The sequence below is a fragment of the Cottoperca gobio genome, chromosome 1 (genome assembly GCF_900634415.1).
Source record: "Cottoperca gobio chromosome 1, fCotGob3.1, whole genome shotgun sequence".
NCBI classification, from domain to species: Eukaryota; Metazoa; Chordata; class Actinopteri; order Perciformes; family Bovichtidae; genus Cottoperca; species Cottoperca gobio.
Genome location: NC_041355.1, coordinates 8,368,308 through 8,387,531, shown reverse-complemented (window position 1 = coordinate 8,387,531; position 19,224 = coordinate 8,368,308). Strand labels below are relative to the sequence as shown.

General features: G+C 38.9%; 1 protein-coding gene across 4 annotated transcripts; it reads right to left on the bottom strand.

Moving 5' to 3' along the window:
• Positions 1-36: 36 nt before the first annotated feature.
• bdh2 (3-hydroxybutyrate dehydrogenase, type 2) lies at positions 37-15,887 on the bottom strand. Of its 4 annotated transcripts, none has more exons than XM_029431479.1 (10): positions 15,827-15,887; positions 5,905-5,995; positions 4,688-4,766; positions 3,325-3,421; positions 2,354-2,462; positions 1,927-1,987; positions 1,645-1,758; positions 1,307-1,365; positions 984-1,076; positions 37-411 (listed from the first exon to the last, which is right to left on the bottom strand). In XM_029431479.1, exons 2-10 carry the CDS (start codon positions 5,974-5,976, stop codon positions 358-360), a joined length of 738 nt encoding a protein of 245 aa, XP_029287339.1. In that variant the 5' UTR covers positions 5,977-5,995; positions 15,827-15,887; the 3' UTR covers positions 37-357. The 4 variants fall into 4 exon arrangements, with proteins under 4 accessions (XP_029287339.1, XP_029287519.1, XP_029287252.1 ...); XM_029431659.1 differs by having other exon boundaries at positions 5,905-5,992; positions 15,827-15,849; XM_029431392.1 differs by lacking the exon at positions 15,827-15,887 and adding an exon at positions 7,599-7,685.
• Positions 15,888-19,224: the final 3,337 nt, after the last annotated feature.

The following is a 19,224-nucleotide window of genomic DNA, read 5'->3' as shown; positions in this document are numbered from 1 at the left end:
GGAAGTTGGGTCAAATAGAAAAGCCACTCAAGGGTATAGGTGAAGACTTTTTAATATATGCTTAAACATATTTCATTATTAATCACATTAACAGATTTTTTTTTGTTAAATATTTAACAATTAATGTAATTATAATAAGGTGATAACATCTGTGCTTCTTAGCTGTGATAGTCAATTTATTAAAATGTCAGTCAACATTAATATCTTGGCATTGTGCACATTTGCAGTCAATCAAAATCAGTAAACTTAATATGCAAAATCAAAAAAATGATCAAGTCAGATTTTGTGCATTTTATTTTGGCTTCAAATAAGAATAGACATCTCCACAACTGTCATAATGTGCTTGCATCAATGTTGTCAGAGTCTCCATCCTCCATCGATGATTTGCTCCGTCCCAGTCACATAGGCAGACTGTGAAGGAGTCAAGATACATCAGATCACTGGGAAACAATATCCCTGCTAACCACTCAACATTTTCTGCATGCATAACTATTTAATATTTAAAGTGGTGGTCATGAGTCCAAGTAGCTCTCCCGTTTCAAAAATACTTTTTTATCAGACACTAAAAATAAAGTCAAAATCACTGGCAAAATCTTTTGCTTATTTTAAATTAAAAAAAATAATTGACTTTCAAATAAGTCTTCTCATTGCCAGGAATACAACTATACATACATACATACATACATACATACATACATACATACATACATACATACATACATATACATACCAATATAAAATGTTTATTGTATTGGTCTAAAAGTACTTTAATTTATGTATATTGAGTAATAAATATGAAACGTTTAGAATTTGTTTTATGTTAACTCCCACTAGGTTGCAAAGTGTCTCAAATTTCTTGAATAAATCCAAAGTACCTGGACCTCCGTGTATCTACGGCTTTGCAAACTCTGCCTGACTGTTGATGTACTGTACTGGATACCACACGCATGTATGTTTTTGGTCAATTTTTTGCAAGCACTCACCTCATCTGAGGCCAGGTATACGCACAGGTACGCCACCTCTTCAGCTGTGCACATTCTGCCTGTTTTCTGTCTTGCCATGAAATCCTCAAAGGCCTAAGGAGTTACAGAGAGAGAGTTAGAGACAGAGAGAGACAGAGAGAGAGAGACAGAGAGAGAGAGACAGAGACAGAGACAGAGAGAGACAGAGACAGAGCGAGAGAGAGAGAGAGAGATATTACATTTATTATCTCCAATACCCGGGATTTCTTCATGTGGAAACCAAGATAAGATGTTCCTGTTAAATGACTCATGCAGGCATTACTGTCAGATTAAGCCTACCATACCTTTTCTGGGTCAGGTTGGGCCTGGATCCTACCCCTCAGTGATGGAGTATCAACAGTGCCTGATAGAATATAAAATAAGTATGATTGGGTTCAATTCAGGGCTGCTACCACAAATGAGTTTGCACAGAAGTTATTTAGACTGGCTTTAAATGGGACAAACTCAAGGCTTGTATATCTTTGAAATACACAATGTCCTCAAACATAATAATAATGAAGAAAAACCCGTACATTTAATTTGTTTTCAAGGATGTCCACTTGTTATCTAGCAACCTCAAGCAATACTTGAGGAAGAATTAAAGGACACAGTGGTTTTATTTTGAAGGATGTTCTAAACTTACCAGGACAAACACAATTACAGCGAATGCCTTGCTCAATGAAATCAGCCGCTATAGATTTGGTGAGTCCAATCACTGCAGCCTTGGAGGTACTATAGACACATCGGTTCACAACACCTGTGTCGAGGAAACACACATGTCACTCACACGCAGACCAATTATCTGAGCTAAGAGGATTACAATGAACATGGTCATTCTTCAACAACTTAATGTCCTTTTAAATCAGGCATAATATTTGTCTGCAAAATCAGTCTACAGTGAAAAGATGTGCAGAAGTGCATCTACCTTTTATGCTTGATGCAACAGATGCCATGTTAATAATGTTTCCTGACTTCTTTGCCAACATCTAGAATGACAAAATAGATTAGGAAGGTGGCATATAAACATAATATAACTCATAAAATGAAGAGTGAAATTATGCACCAGTCTTAGGTCTTCATTCTTATGTAACAAATGAATGAGAATTGTCCTATGATCCAAGATAAAGTTCCCCTTTGAGACAGTTTGGTTAGTTTGGGATTTAGGCTGGATTAGTGATTGGGCAGTCACTGCCCATCATGTCACAGGCTAAGAGTAATACAGCTAATCTCAGCGGACAAAGGATGAGAACAAAGGAAAAGCATATGTCACTCAATTTACAACCGCACATATTTCATTTAGTTAAAAACAGGACGAACAGCGTTAAGCATTTAGTAAAGTGGGCAAAGGTCACCTTAGGTAGGAAAGCCTTGCTCATGAGGTACATGCTGCGGATGTTCACGTTCATTGTGAAGTCCCAGTCGGCCTCTTCGCAGTCCAAGATGGAGCCGTGGTGCACAAACCTGTTAACAGTAGAAAAGAGTAGATTACATGTAAAGTCAGGTACTTTTACTCAAGTAAACAACCTCATATGTCAATAAGATTCAAAACAGAACAGCGTAAGAGATTGATATGAGAAATAAACTGAAAATAAATGCTGGTCGAAACTCTGCATCCCCCCCGTCCCCCACCCCAGCATTTTACTGGGCCTTAAAAGGTGTCAATTTGGAGACCTTTGTTAAGGAGATTGAGAAAAAGGTCAAGAGGTTAAACCTTAAGGTATAGGGATTTTGCAAACGTAGTTAATCAGGAGATTGATAAATGTACTTAATGTGGAGACAGCAAAACAAGTAGAACCGCTATGCACACGTATGTTAAAGGATAAGGCTGGCAAAATTGTATTTGTGTTTGAGTATTTGTTAGTCAACAAATCCCATTAAAAGATAAAACGAAAGATGTGTCTGTCTCTCAATGTTCCCCCCCCCCGCCTGTAAAATATAAATCTTTAAAAACTTGTGCTGGATACGAAGTGTTGAAGGTAATTATCTAAAGCATCTGGGAACTGTAGCTTTCAACTAATATTAATCAAACAAGAGTAAATAGTGCATTTGTGGTGGACTATTTTCAGCTGTAAATGTGGTGTTCAAATGAATATTTGTGGCACCACGATGATGCATGTGGGATCGATTCAAAATAAACCACATTGCACATTAAATGTTTAATGAAGGAACACGACCCCACAGTGCAACAGTATGGCTCATTGATTCCTGACATTTTCTGACAATAAAAATAGAATATCATCAGACTTAATGCTCTAAAGTAGAGATGATCAGTATTACTATTCTAGTACTTCAGGACAACATACAGAAAAGAAGGAAAACATACCCAGCGACATTGAACAGCACATCTACACGGTCATGTTCCTTGGCCAGGGCCTCAACTTGGTCCTTCTTAGTTACATCCACGACCTTGGTCTTGATCCCTGTTGGTGAAGAGAAAAAGAGACTTTTGGTTGTGGAGTGCTTGATGTGATTCAGAGAACATTAAAAACCTAAATATCTTTATTATGTCTTCAGCATTTAACATTTTAGTGGAGATGTTTCAGATGAGACAGTCAGTACCTTAAAATATACAAATGAACAACTGTAGATACAATCACCCTCTTTTCTGAAAACACTCGGCTTCACACCCTCCCACCTGGCTGCTACTCTGTACTTCTTTTCCTGCTGGCCAGTCAACAGGCATACGAGTGCTTCCTTTACTCACTTTCTTACAGCAGGAAGGGGCTGTTGAGAGGGGTTTAATGCAACTTTCAACTTCCATCTTCTCGCCTACAACAAATCGATGTTGCAGTAAACACTTATTGAGAGTAGGTGTGTATTAACATTACACCAGTCAACAGCTTGAGGTGAAGGACTTTGCTTGTGAGCTGTTGAGAGAGAGAAGAGTGCTGATCACCCTCAAACCTGGTCCAGCTGTAAGCCTGCTTCTTCAATGTGTATGAAATGCTGACTGCTTAGACACAGTAAACAGTAAATGATCAATTTTGAAGATCTATCAATCAAGGCATTTTCTTAGTCAAAAATGCCAAAAGTTCTCATGTTCCAGCTTCTCAAATATAATATTTGCTGATTTCCTTAGTCTTCTATAATAGTAAACATAATATCTTTGTAAATACAGAAAATAGGATGATTAATTGGAATGAATTGTTGGTTGCAGCCCTAAAGGAATGTTGAAAAACAAGACTTTAAGCTATGGATTGTATTCAAAGTACAGAAATGTATCTAAGGCATCTCGTTAAAAGCTCCCAACAGAGGTTAATGCAAGGTCAACGTGTGACAGACTTGGTCAAAAAGGGAAAAACATGCCTCAGACATCCTGACTGCATCACACTGGTTTAAACCACACACCCCAACTCGCTCACTTCGCTCTGCATCGGCCAATCGGCTCGCTTCTCCCTCACTGCGAGTGGGACCCAGATACCCCTCAAATAAAACCCGCCTGTTTGCTATCCTGGTTCTATCAATGGTGGAACGAGCTGCCCATTGATATCAGGTCGCAGACTGAAAACCCATCTGTTTTTGACTGCACCTTGGCCAATAAAAAAAATAAAAACTGTATGTAGCGCTTGCATTGGTTTGGCAAGATTCTTGGTGTTCTGAGTTTGTATCAAGGCGTCAGCTAAATGAACTGTAATGTAATGTTACCCAGCAGATGGCAGCCTCTGACCAAAGGAAATAAAACTTACCTGGAATGCTGTCCAGCTCTTTCAACTTCTCTCCATTGAGGTCTGTGGCTGTGACTTGAGCTCCCTCCTTTGCAAATGCCTACACAGTCGAAAGCTCGAGTCAGTGCCAAACAGTTCCACAATGTCTGCGTATGTCAAGCTATAAAACTTGCAGCACTGTACAACCTTTTAGAAAAAGTTAAAATATGTTGGTATGATCCCGTGATTCAAACAAAATATGTTTTATTTTGCTAAATAAGTTTTGATAATGACAAATCTAAAAGGCTGGGAACAGTGAGGCAGGTACGTTTCTCTACTTCTAATGAAATCTGGATTGCCGCCTAAATGCACACTCACTTCCTTTGTATTCAGGCAATAATTCAGGTCTCTAGATCTCATTACCATATACGATAGAATTTCTAACCTTATCCCGCCTTCGATCCATTCAATCTCCAGTCAGTTGATAGCTGATGGAGTGACTGCACTATTAACCACAGACCACTTCAGCAAGATATTTCCTTTTAAATGGAAAAAGCTCAAGAAAGTGATTTAAACCTAATGATCTGAGACATAAATAGCCCTCTCTTTATTCGAATTCCTCTCCACTACGCAAATCGCTGTATTACAAGGCACAGGTTTAAAAAACACTTGAAGCGAATGGATGTGATGATGACCCAATCTTGACGAGGATATGTGCGTGAGATTTTCAAGTGTTTAGCTTTCTCTTTGACAAGAATATCACCAGAGGATTGTGCATAAGTGTTGCCCTGAACCTGTGTCTCAAGAGTCACTATTACAGCACGGTTGTTGACAGCACATGCATGTGGAGTTCTAGCATACTTTAACTATGCAGAACAGAAAGTCTATAATCTTCACGCGAGGCAAAAGCGGTTGTTTCTATAAATGTATTGATGACGTTATTTATTTTGACAGCTTGTATGTTGTTTACGGAATTCAGCTTTTTCCTCTGTTTGGTAAAAAAAAAATCACCGGTATACTCAAACTTAAACAGACAAATAAATATATGCAGATAGTAACCAGTATTTTGGAAGAATACGTGTTATTATAACAGTGTTGTACTTGTATTCTTCCAAATGGCAGTTACAGAAGATATAACAGATGACGGGATGTCAGTATCAATAAAATCCTCCAGTTGCATTACACAAAAAATATCATATAAAATAACATTACACATTTAAATATCATATCACTGAGAAGTTCTTATTAAAGCTCATTACTATTGCTGCAGCACGTCCAATCCCCTGCGCAGCAGCTGACAAAACAATTACTTTCCCATCAAGTCGGCCCATAATGCACCTTTCACTGCTGCTGTGATCAAAACAAACAAACAGAAAACAGGGTAAAATCACAACATGTTAATTTTTGACGACTTGCAGCTTCAGAGAAAATGATACAAGACCACTCATGCATGGTGTAGTCCACCAGCCCGCTGTGGCTGTTAGAGCTGGAGCTTGGTCTGGCTGAGCTCAAGTCACCAGCCGAAGAGACTTGAGCTCAGCCAGAACAAGCTCCAAATTAGAGATATCACCATTTTAGTGCAGTTTTCCAAGTCTAACTTTACTTTTCTACCTCAATCAAATGACCGAGGGCTAACAACACCTGTGCAAAGTAAACAAAAAGAAAAACTTTTCAGTGCCACTTGCTGTTTTTTCCCCCAGACAAATTCTCAATTTGTATTCCTGGAATTGAGTTTTGTCATATATTTTTTTGTTTCTCTGCAATGTTCTTTTGAATAAAAATACAGACTGTATTATTATTATTATTATTATTATTATTATTATTATTATTACCCTCTCATGCAGGTGCTGAGACATACAGTGTGTTCAAATGGAGACAACAGAAGTCGTGAGACAACGCATTTTTCAGCTTTTGACAACTTTGTCAACAATTTTTTTCAAAAGTTGAATTAATGTGTCAAGGCCCTTTACCTTTTTGCTTTTACCGGTAAATAATGTGTGGGCCTATGAATACTAACACGTGCCTATGTAATAAGTTAACTGATCTCAGACTGGAGTAAATGAATGTACAAAGGCCATTTTGAGTCAAGCTTTTGGTCTGGACTAAGGCTTAAATGGTGTATATATATGAATGGCACTTGAGGGCATAATATATAATGTTATTCATAAGCAAATATTAGAAATGAAAATTATGTGTAAGCTTTTGAAATCCCAATGTATTCAACATCTGTTCTTATGCCTAATGTACTTCAGCAAGGCTGTGTAAACAGTGCAGAAGTTACTAGTCTAGTTACAGGGGGTTTCAACCATACGTTTTCAACACTGTGGGCATCCTCTCAGATAGAATGGAAAACAACCCATTTTGGCAAATTGGCACCATTAAAAGCAATAAGAATCGTATCCATTGAAATTTACACTATTCTCAATGGATTACTTACTAAAAGGCACTTTGTATTATAAGGAGCGTCTTTTTTTCCAGAGCAACTTCCAACTTTTAGCCCTTGATTTAACCGTAAAGTAAAGAATAAGGGCGCACTCCTATTTAAAGATTGATTTATTGCAGATGACTGCTGGCTTGATCACGGTAAGGTGTTTCATGGGCACTTTGTGTATGTGTTAAAGTAGTGTACACAAATCGTTTACAATTCCATTGAGCTACTATTGCTGTTCGTCCAAAGACACAAACTCAAACACCTGCTACAGTAAGAGTCACGATGCAAACTATTCTGAATGATACTTTTCTTTGTCTGCACTCATTTCTTTGATTCGAGATTGTTGCATAATCGTATCTTTCGACGTGCCTCCCCAACTATGCACGTAGTTACTGCAGCACGGAAAAATGCACGTTGTAGCTAAACACATTGGGACGACCTCCACTATGGAATGTGTACATTTACTATTCATAGGTCACAAAGTCAAATACAACACGAGAAAAACTCATGTTTGAAACTCACCCACTGTTAAGGACCGATACGTTGAACGTCTAAGCTCAGAAGGAGCACCCCACGTGACCTTCTGCTTGTAATGCTATTGGTGCTAGACCAGGAAGTAAGCATGAGAGCGCTTTGTAATTTGAGAAGATGAAATTGAAATCAAGAGAGGTCAGTGTCTCTGTGCCTAGTTAGCAGACACACGTTTAGTAAAAAAATTAATGTATATTTTTCCTGCAAGAGAATACATCTATGCAACCGTGAGTTTAAATGTGTGAAAAGCTATTTTTAGAGGCTTCTGTTTGATGCATGCATACACTCTTATTACAGCAACTATGAATTATAACTAGGGTGAAAACATCTATTAAAAACATGCTGGCGGTGACTCTTTTTCTTGTGGGTGTCAACTGTCTTGATAAGGAAATCAACTAGCTTTGGAAAGTCTTGGAAATTGACCTTTGAGATATGTGCAAAGTTCTTCTTTGTGAAAAGAATATTATAACTGAGGTTAATAATTGACCACTTCACTAAGCTGAAAATTATCCTTCATTTGTGATCTGAGAATGTCATCGTTATAAAGAAAGTCAGACAATCATTAGCTAATTGTACCTACAGTAAAAGTACAACTGTTGTGCATCACTCTTTACCTTAAAATTTGACATTTAGTTGTTCTGAGAGTTTCAGTCATATCACATGATGAACAGCTGGAGTTTGATCAGAAACTAAAAAGTCCCTAATGTGCTCAGAATAAAAATGTAAATGCAAATATCTACTATTTCCATGACACCTGGGCAAACTCCATACACTGACGAAGATCATATTATATGATCAAAAGCTCCAAAACAGCGACTCTATGGACCTTGAGATGAGACTGTTTCGTCAACTGTTGTTTCAGAGGTCAAGAATGAACTTTGAAACTCAATGTCTTTCTATATTTTCATTCTAAGCTCAAATGAGCCACATTATATATACACATCTAAATAAAAATGTCATCGCATGTGGTGATTCAGTACATCTTCCGCTATTTTTAAATCACTGTGCCAATTAGTTCAACTGCTGTCTTTGAAGTATGACCTGTTATTAAAGGTTAATAAAATATTTATTAACAATCTTCCGCTTCCCAAAGGCTTGACCAGCCTAGCAGCTCTTCTTGAGTGAGGCCAAGGGGTAGTGAGGACACCATCATTTTCTTTATCACCAAAGTTGAGTTGATTGGGAGCCGGTCTGTTACACACCCCAGGGATACACTTCAGCGGACAGTAACGTGCAAAGTCTCTGCAACTCTTCGCCTGTTGATGTGGAACACAACAGTTTCTGTTACTTAATCTCAGGTTCATCCTAATACAATACACTGTGTACCTGCATGTGTTTCATCTGAGTAATATGCTCAATATCATGGGTTTATAAGGGATGTATCATTTCATCATCAGTATTAATTTCACTCTTTTTTGGATTCAAAAAGTCTGCACCCAAGCAACCAAAGACAATGTGATGCCCTTTGTTAATTTGTTAAAATCAATGGATTTGTTTTTAAAACTAAAAAATAAGCCTTAAAAGTTTCCTTTTATTCTCTTTCTGGTTGATTAGTAGCTTCAGGGAGGGCCGGCTAATAGTTTCCAACTTCAAACACTTTCATACCAGTGCACATTGTTTTGGAGTCCAGAGCCATTTTGCTTTTGTCATGATCTTTATTTTCTGCTTCCTGTTTTATTTTGAAATGTTCACTTCCCCTTGTGCCATGTCTTGTCTTACTTCCTGTCCTAGTGTTTTTCCCTCCTTCTGTGATTGTTGATTTGATCCTCCTGTGTCCATTAACCCTGCCCTTGTGTCTTTGCCTTTCTCTCCTGGCTGTGTCTCGTTCCCTCGTTTAGTGTCTGTGTGTATATATCCCTGTCTGACCCATTGTTCCTGGTCTGTCCGGACCACTGAGCCGACTAGGCATACTAACCCTTGTCTATGGTGCAGATAACAAATGACATTGCCAATTTATTGGTGTGATACAATTCGAACACTGACACTTGCTCTGCTGACCTCCAATAAAAATTTAATTTAAAGAGTGTAAAGAGAGCATGACTGTCAGATTGCTTGCTTTGGAAAGTAAAAAAAAAAACTGTGCAATATCATCAAGGTTATTTCAGCTTGGAAACTATAAAGATAACAGAAACCCTCTGTTACAAACTGAGGATGTGGAGTTTGCAAAAGACAATTGCATTTACCAAACATGGCTGGTCTATGACCAAAATATCTTGGTTCAAGGTTCAAGTATGTGAACCTCTCGCCATCTTCAAATCAGCAATTGACATAATCCCCTTTATAAAGCAAACAGTTACCCCATTTAAAAATCCAGCAGACCTGGAGCAAATATACAGTCATGTGGAGTCATTTTTCTGGCCACCAGTTTAACATAAATTCAATACTCACTTGCCTCATCTGTTTCCACCAACTCCTGAGGGAAATATCTTTGTGTTTAGCAGCGAACTGCTCCTTTCAACATATTCACCGGCTAGTACCTCAACCGCCTTGAGCTGGGCGGGTAGTGTGTCGGTTTGTTAGAGTTTTTTGAGTGACAATACCTGCTATGGCTGGAAATTACAATAATGGGAGCAGTGAGACTGAACCAAATCAATAAAGGTGTGGGCCACCAAACCAAAACAGTGATGGAAAAAGAACACATTGTAGAGCTGAAGGGAACTACAGAGTCAGGTGAGAATCGAGGCAGACAAGGACCGTTCAATGATTTATTGTCCAGGTGACGATGTGTAAAGTGACTGGAATTGTGCCAGAGAAAAAGGTGCAGGCAGGTAGAGATACAGCAGATTTCAGGATACAGGTTGCAGAGTACAGAGGTAGGAAATCAAAGGCATAAAGCAACGTTGACAATCTGGCAGGGAATGAGTGGAAATGGGCCGGTTATATGCAGTAAACATGTCTAACCTCTCGACTCAAACCCAGCCAGATTGTTTAGTAATCCAGTCCAGGTCTATAAGGATACGTAACAGCTTGTGTTTCACCCGCATTATACATGACCTGTAACCTATTTAATGTTTCAAGTCAGTAATGCGTGTTGCACTGCAAAAACACGAGTGATGCACACTCAATACTGTGCCTGAATGCATCCTGTAGGACTGAAGCTGCTGTTGCTGCTAATCTGCTAACATGCTGCCCACCCGACGCGTCCTGTGTGGTGTACACTTACTAGCACAATTTGAGATACTATGTTAACTATGTATATAGTGCTTGAGTTTGTAATGCAGGAAAATATGTTCCATGTCAAAAAGGTGGTAAATATTTGGTAATTAGGTTACAATTTCCATTACTAGACTTATATACATAACACTTTTTGATGTATGCAATAACTAGCACTTTAACTATAACTTATATTGTTCATACTGAAATACATAGCCGTTATGATTTTGAGCTTGTATTATTTCTATTTTAGTCTGTTTCCCTTATAAAGACATGATATTTTCCATTTCAGATGAGTTCAACTGTTAAAAGGTTTTAGAGATAACAGGTTATGTAAGAGGCAACATGGTTGATGGCTCAGTGTCTTGTCAAAGCAGCAGCCTTGGACAGAGAAGTGACGCTGATTGCCATAGATTTGCTGGAAAATCCCATCAACAATTTCCAATCTGCCAGATTTATAATCTATGGCTGCAGGAATATGACAACACTGAGGAAAGATGGATTGTTTCTATTTCTCCTGTCGAGCCAAATGTCCCATAGCTACTGTTTACACTAGGCTTATTTAAAGCAGTGCCTGTCCATTTGGTCTTGTCCAATGTGGGTTTTGATTTCTAGCTTTGAAACTGTCACTTGGCCAAAACAGAACTATCACCAGCTTTACTGAAAAAATCCTGCCTGTTGTTCGTAAGCCTTCATTTCTTTGCTATTTTCCTCACACTGCAATCTGACAAACTATCTTGAATCCAATATTGATATCTGCTCCAGTGCTGTGAAAACTGAGATCTGAGGATTAGTGGCAACGGTAGGACAGAGATCAGTGAAGCAGCCCTGTGACTATATTAATCCTGTGAGAGCGGTTAGTTGCAATAAAGTAATAATTTACACCTCTCTACTATTTACTATAACGTAAGTGCTCTAAGTGTAAAGAAGGGAAAGGAATACTTTTACATTTTAGGAAATTAACTTTTTCGTTTTCATGTGGAGACGGGGAAACGGGTAGTCCGTCACTATTCGACATGTTTAATCTCTTTTCTTTAATCCACACACAAATAAAAGCATAAAAAATGACATTTTGTGGATTCATTGGAAGTCACATGCTGTACATCCAATCAACAGCCACTTGCAGTGGCACAAATTAGTTCCAATTATTTTAAACTAACACGTAATTTATTCCAATTATTTTAACCACAACCCAAGTAGCCTATCCTAAAATATGTTGTGGCCGTGGTCAAACCAAATTTCCTTCCCCATTCATTTCTGTGAGGGACAGAGCAAGACAAATCTGTTGCCAGTTGATGCATTGTTTCACAAAGATTAAATGGGAGGCTGCTTAGTTTCATTGATTGGAGAGACATGAACTGTTTGATTTGAGGAATGCTAACGTGATTAATGAATCACGTTAGCTCCTGCAGATTATGCCTTTTTCCTCTCTCGTCTGCTTTCTCCTCAGCACTTGAGTAAATGTTGTGCTCTCTGATTGCAGCCTTGCTTGAGTGGCAAACATTACAAGGTACATGTGTTGTAATCAACACACAGACCGGCAGTTATTTTAGGAACACCCCCACGCTGGAATACAAGGCATGGCATGTGAGAATTTTCAATATTTATACATCAAATATTTGTTTCACATCTTCCAAAAGTAGTTCTAATTTTGAGTAATTAACAGCCCTCCTTACCAGAGTCAGTCAAGGTTGTGGCATTTGTGTATGTGACTGATGGACGTAAGATCAAAGACAGAGGGAAGGGGAGAGTGGAGTGCAGTGACCCAGGATTTGTGAGAGGATGTGAGTTATTTGTGAGTTGTTTTTCTAAAGGTTTGGGTTGGTGTGCAAAGCCACACTGAGTGACAGCAGTTGCCTGTGGTGTTGAGGTCATTGAGGTCAGTATCTGTGAAATCCATTAGATGCATTCTGTGTTGGGTTAAGTGTGTTCTGTGTGTGGACATTTCTTTGGGGAATTAATGCAGAACATTGTACCTTTACGCTACCTGCCTTTGCTTCTGCCTCTGTTAATGTTCAAATTGAGCAATTAGTGGCCTCGGTCCCATATTGCTTTTTCTAACCAGGCAATGCATGCAGTGAAACGTTATGTTATTAACTGACTTTTAGGAGCTCAGAGCTTTCTCTGGGTTGTCAAGATTGCTTCCTTTATTACCAGTAAAGAGGAGATAGTCAAGCATGCTACGCGTCTCAATGTCGAGGACAGTTTCTTTCACAGTTTTATTTTCCTCAATAACTTTATTTATTTTGTTTCAATTGGTCGTCGTCCCTTCGCAGATCTTTCTTTTGTTTTCTCGTTTCCCCTGTAGCAGTTGGATGAGCAGATATTGATACAATGCAGATATATGTATGTCTATGTCTGTCTTTGTTAAGCACTTTGGTGCAAGAAGCTGTTTGTTTTGCTATGTAAAAGATATACGTAAAACTTGAAGATTTTACAAACAAAACACAAAGAATTTATACAATATGAAACTGTGCTATAGATTAAACTCTACAACAGTATATAGTTAATATGCAGTGGTGGGCCCTCAGGGCCTCCTCTGCTGGCCTAAATATAATCAGAATATAAATTAAATTTTTATATATTATTTCCACAAATATGTATTAAAATATTCCCCATAGTCTATTCCCTTCATTTCATAGCGTTCCTCTTGGTTGCGCTGCTTCCAGCCTCAGATCAAGATTTGGAGGTCTGGTTAGAGCTTTTATCCAATCATATTTCAGCCATGATGTGTTGCCAGGGTCCACGAAATCTGCCCTGAGGCCTTCAGAATCAACAGTGCAGGCGCCTGTCGCTTAAAGTGAATGGAGACAAAACTGTGGCGTTAACCAATCAGATTCCGAGTTGGCGACACCGGGGCCAGCTAGCAGGCGTATGATAACGTCAGCACGTGCACGTCTTTTGATTGGATACGCATTATTGAGAGACAGAGCTATGCAGAGCTAGCAAACTGACCTTGAACAAGCTAATTTAGATTTCTACAAGCTGTTTTTTTCAACCCACAATGGCTGAAGGAGGAGAAGAGATCGATTTGGTCGCAGATATAATTACAACGCCATTTTCAAGACAAATTTTTCAAGAAAAGCTAGACATCGTGAGAAGAGAACGGCCAACCCCTGACGCTAGCGAGCTTATCACAGCTGGGAAAAGTTTGTCCGCCACTTTCAAATCACTAACTACGAGCGGTACCCCCGGCTCACAGCCTCCGAGAGGCACTGCACATTGTACTGCTGGGATTGCCTGCTATTTACAACTAAATGTTTCCTAAATATTAATATAACTCTGTTGTTAGGGTGATGCAACGCCCGGTTATACTGCGTTTCTATCTAAATGTAGAGTTTCTAGAGCCATGGCGTCATAATGATGGTATTAAGAGGGGGAATAATTCAGGTAGGACTGTGTAGGACATCACTGAAGGCCTAGGTGTGAAATGCACTGGCCCGCCACTGTTAATATGTGCTCCACCTTCTTCCACTACTGCCCTAGACCTACGTGGTTTAAAGGGCCGAATGGGGTAGATGCAGAGTGTACATCAAAAATCCCATTAGCAGAGAGCATTGGATATCATGCGTATGGAAGAAAACTGTCTGGTTTACTTTGTAAGAACACTCACCTTGTGTCATGTCTCATTTTACTTCCTGTCTTTGTGTGTATTCCCGCCCTGATTTGATCCTCCTGTGTTTAAATCACCCTGCCGCCCTTGTGTCTTTGCCTATCTATTCCTGTTTCTTATTATCTAAGAAAGTATTTTGTTTATTAAAGCTCGCCTTTTGTTATTACTACCTGCCTGTCGTGTGTACTCTTTTTAGTACGCATTCTAGCTATTGTGAGCCATTTCTGAGTTCCACAAAATTCCATTCATAAAACGCATCCTGCAGTCAATGTGATTCACAAAGCCCCTTCACTGAGGTTTTAAACAGAGTCCTTGCTGAAGCCCTTTGATGTTATAAAAGAAATTCACTTTCTTCATTAAATATTCCTGTCACTACCAACAGACGTGCTTCTCCTCAGTGACACAAAATTATTCTCTCCTTGTACTGCCAGCACTTGTATTACTAACGCTATAGGCCATTTTGCATGATTACAAGTCTAATGAATAAACTTCACAATCACATTGTAAAGGCAGCACCCAGGGAGGAACAGTAGTCCATATTTGAAAACCTTCCTGCATAGTGATGACGGCAGACTAACCATTCCCTTCGGTTCTTAGAACATTAAATGAAAAAGTGAAACTAGCACCATTTTCATGACAAATATGTTTTAATGTGCAAGAACATTTTCCTATAGCTATTCAAAAGCATTCATATCATTATGGGGCATAAAAAGTTCAAAACTGATTTTACATCTAATCAAAAAGCTATTTCATGTTGAGAAGAACAAAGACGACTGGGCAAGAGTAACAGTACGCAGGCAAAATGGTGTTCATCATATATGCAGGTATAGATGTATCGATTAGATTTAAATAGTTTAGTATTACACTAAAATATCAGACTAATATTTCATTATTGTTCTCCCTTTAGATAACATTCTGGTTTTAAGATTTTTACAGTATGTTAAAGCTGCATTCATTGATCACTTAAGTGCAGAAAAAACATCAAACATGTTTCTGTCCAACTGACAAATGTAAGTCAAGTACTTTTCTATCTCAGACCCTTTAAATTAAAATACAATTAAAACAATATCTACTAACCAAAACACAAGAGATTCAAAGTAGTTATGGAGCGAGAAATGTCTGTTACTTTTGTTTAGTCAGTTGTCATATATTGACTTAGTTTTATATATAGATAACAGAGCAAAACCCCAAAGCACTGCACAGCATGTGTCAAAAGCTCCCGTCTTTAAATCCTTTTGTGGAGTGTAGAACATATATCTGGAGTGCCTGTTGTAATGCGTCAACCATCCAACTCGCCCACTCAACGCTTAGAAGCATTGGACGGTTCAATAGTAAATATAGATTTTGTTTCATGTCAGCAGTGGCAATTACTCCTGCAAAAACTTCTGAATGACAACTGTGGACAGAGGCAGAGCTCTCCAAATAAGCCCTGCCGGCAACATCAACAACTTACCATTTGTGTGAAATATGTCAAAGTGTAAGGGTTCCTGTTGTCCGGTAAATGTTTAGTGTTGTGTATACTTCCTCTTTTAATTTGTGTTACTTACATCTCCTCTTGTTTCAGTGTCTCCACTTCCTGCCCCATGTGTTTCCCATCTGTCATTAGTGATTCCACCTGTGTCTCGTTACTCCGCCCACTTCCTGGTGTATATAGTCTGTGTGTTTTGTTCCCCTCGTTGCCAGTTCGTCTCCGTGTCTCCGTGTCTCCACGTCTCCACTCTGCCTTCGCCTTTCCTGTTTTGTTTTCCTCACTGACTGCCTTCCCGTGTACTGACATGTTTTTGCTGCAAGTAAAAACGGTTTCCCCGTACCCAGTCCTGTCTCTGAGTCGTGGCATTTGAGTCCTATTCCCTGTGTTCAGTATGTGTCGTTACACAAAGGCCCCTCAACATTTATTAAATTACAAGATTCTCCGGGCTTTGCATACCAGCACAGCGGTTGCTCTTGTAAGCACGTCAGTTCGTTAGTCTGTCGGTAGATATTTCGAACCATGGCAAAGAGAGACTTCTGAGACCTGAAAAAGATATCGCAGGCAACAAACAACTTTGCAGCCAGATCTCCTGTAGAGGTGGGTACTGAGGTCAAGTGATGAATGTAGACATTGGAACGCAGAGAGTGGACATTATTTCTCTTATTTTATTCTGAATGGGGTCCATTCTTCGGGCGTGCTGAAGCAGAAGGATTGGCACACTTTTCTTAGTTAATGCAGTTTCATAACCTCTGAGGGAGAAAAAGGCTTTGGATGGTGATCTTGTAGAGCAATCACCAAAGATGTTTGCAATAGACTTTTGCTTCATGGCACTTGACCAAAATGTCATTTTAAATACATTTACCTGGGTAGTGAGGGCCTTTTACACCCAAAAAAAACTTTAAAGGAGAAACAGCACATCTCAAAATTCAAAGAAGTTTCAAGAGCATGTAATGAAGCATTTAGAAATGCCTCAGGATTATTACACTGAATGCAGTGGATTTGTAGGATGTCAGAAGAACGCTGTACTGTTGTTGCCAACAAGCTGTAAGTTACACATACAGTATCTTCAAGATGTATACAGTAAGTATGTGAGAGCAAGCAGATCCTTTCAAAAAATGTATTTGTGTTGGAGACCAGGCAGACAGTGTATGTCCTCCCTAGAGAAAATTGTATCCCCGAGTGCTAATACTGAAAAACCTGCACTGGCAACTCAATGAGATTTCTCTCCTTTTGTGCTATTAAGTACAAAGCAAGTCACATGAATTTGAAAACAACCAGTTCATGCAATTATTTTCTCATAGCAACATGTCGCAGTTGTTTTGTTCTGTTTGTCAGATTAACAGACAAACAGAAGAAGATGTAACCAATTTTCTTTCCTTTAATCACACTTTGATACAATTGAAAGCTGTAATACCAACTCACCACAAGGATTTCGTATCAGTTATTATGGAGAACTTGACAAGTTTTATCTGCTGTATGCCACATATTTTCTCACTACCAGGCTACAGTGCCTTTCTATCTCCATGCACGCTTACTAAACAAACATGTCCCATGTTATATCCAGGTAATTAAGTGTGTGTGGTGGTTCTGTGAAGGCTGTGGATAGGTAGGATGGTAGAGGAACACAGAAAAACACATGTTAGTGTGGACTTTGTTCCAGAAGAGCCAAATTGACCTAAAACCTCAGCACATAGTGTATTTATAAATGAACCAATGAGACAATCAGAACTTATAGTTAAGTTTGTGGATGCATTTCACAACAGGTCAGTGCTGCTCTTGAAAGTCTTTAGGATAAAACAGTGTCCTGATTACTATGACCTGCAGAAGTCATAACTGCGATCTTTTATCTTAGGAGAGAGGATCCCCTCGGTCAAAACGAACTACACTCAGACTGTTAGCATTTGAAAATCCTTCGATATAGTGCAACCAAAGAAAATGTTAGGGTTATTCCCTTAGTGTGTCTTAATAAAACACTCACATAGACATAGGTAATGATTTGTAGCTGATTTCTCCTCGCTCTGTGTGTACGTGCATTCCCAAATTCAGCCTGCAGTGCAGTCTAAGTTAGTCAATTTAAGTATCTCGCTTTCAAAATCCTTTTAGTACAAAATTCCCTCTATGTAATCCCCAAGCAGAGTTAAACTACTAAAGGGCAAATTTGAGCTATTAAAAGCCTACAACTCTGTAGCGAATTAGTCTGTTTGTGAACAATTAACAAAGCAACATAATTCCTTATATTAACACATGAATATATGAGCAAAGTTGCTAAATGTTTATAATTTGACAGTTTTTCCCTTGATATTTGATCCAGGCAACCAAAGCATGATTGCAAACTGCTTCTGTTGCCTAAACAGAACCACATGCAGGATGCGGGATGTGAACCTACGGTTGTACTTTTTATACCATTCACCCCAAGTACCTCCCTATGATCTCTGTCGTACAAGAACATAAAACTTTATGGACGGGAATAATCTTTCCACTGAACATATTCATGTAGCAATATAGGTTTCATTCAAAATGTAATAGAGAAAACAATTTGGTAGTATGCAACATAAGTTTTAGACAGAGTTGACAACACCAATCTCCTCCCAGACATGAGTAAACTCTCTCATTCACATTCTAGGCAGCATCTCAGCAGCAGGAGGAAGACAAAACAACACAGCCTTAGCTTATTGATACCCAGCTCATGGATTGTATTTGTACTCCTATTGCACTCCTTTTACGAGTCAGAGATACTTGGAAAAGCTTGAATTAAACACCCCTCAAATCTTTTAAATTATGTGCCTAACTCAACTTGACAACCCGCCCCCGCTCATTGCCTCCGGCTCACCTCTTGGCCCTGCAGTTTCTTCCACCTCTCCGACCTTTCTCCAGCTAAACTCAGCACAACGTGCAGCACAAGCCCTTTTAATAACGATGATGACAGAAAGAACAGCTTTCTTTTGCCTTGGGAGGTGAGACTGATTGGGTCAACACGGTTGCAACAAGGTCGCCTCCGCCAGGCAACTACTTGCTTTCAAGCTGACACCTGGTTTGAACAATAGCGAAGCAATGGAGTCCTTGGACTTTAAGAAAAGGGTTAGACTAACTGCACATAAAACTCTTAGAGGGAACAAGAAAACAGGTAAAGGGGGACATTTAATGCTGTTTTATTAAAAAGATTCTGTATCTCATCTAACGTACAGTCACTCAAAATATTGTGCTGACTGTTTTGATGACATTGCAGATCTTTCATCATTTGGATTGATTTTTGACTCCACAGATTGGTGAACCCCAGACAGTAGTGCTGACTCAGCATATGACACTGTCAAGGGCGCCACCATAGATGCATTATATTTAAATGTCTTAAAATATTGATGATTCTGTGATGAATGAATGAT

Coding starts and splice junctions, on each gene's coding strand:
- bdh2 (XM_029431479.1), bottom strand. CDS start 5,976: ATGGGCCGACTTGATGGGAAAGTAATTGTTTTGTCAGCTGCTGCGCAG. Junction 1,759..1,926: donor TGTTGCATCAAGCATAAAAG/GTAGATGCACTT, acceptor TCCTCGACACAG/GTGTTGTGAACCGATGTGTC. Junction 412..983: donor TATACCTGGCCTCAGATGAG/GTGAGTGCTTGC, acceptor ACTCCTTCACAG/TCTGCCTATGTGACTGGGAC.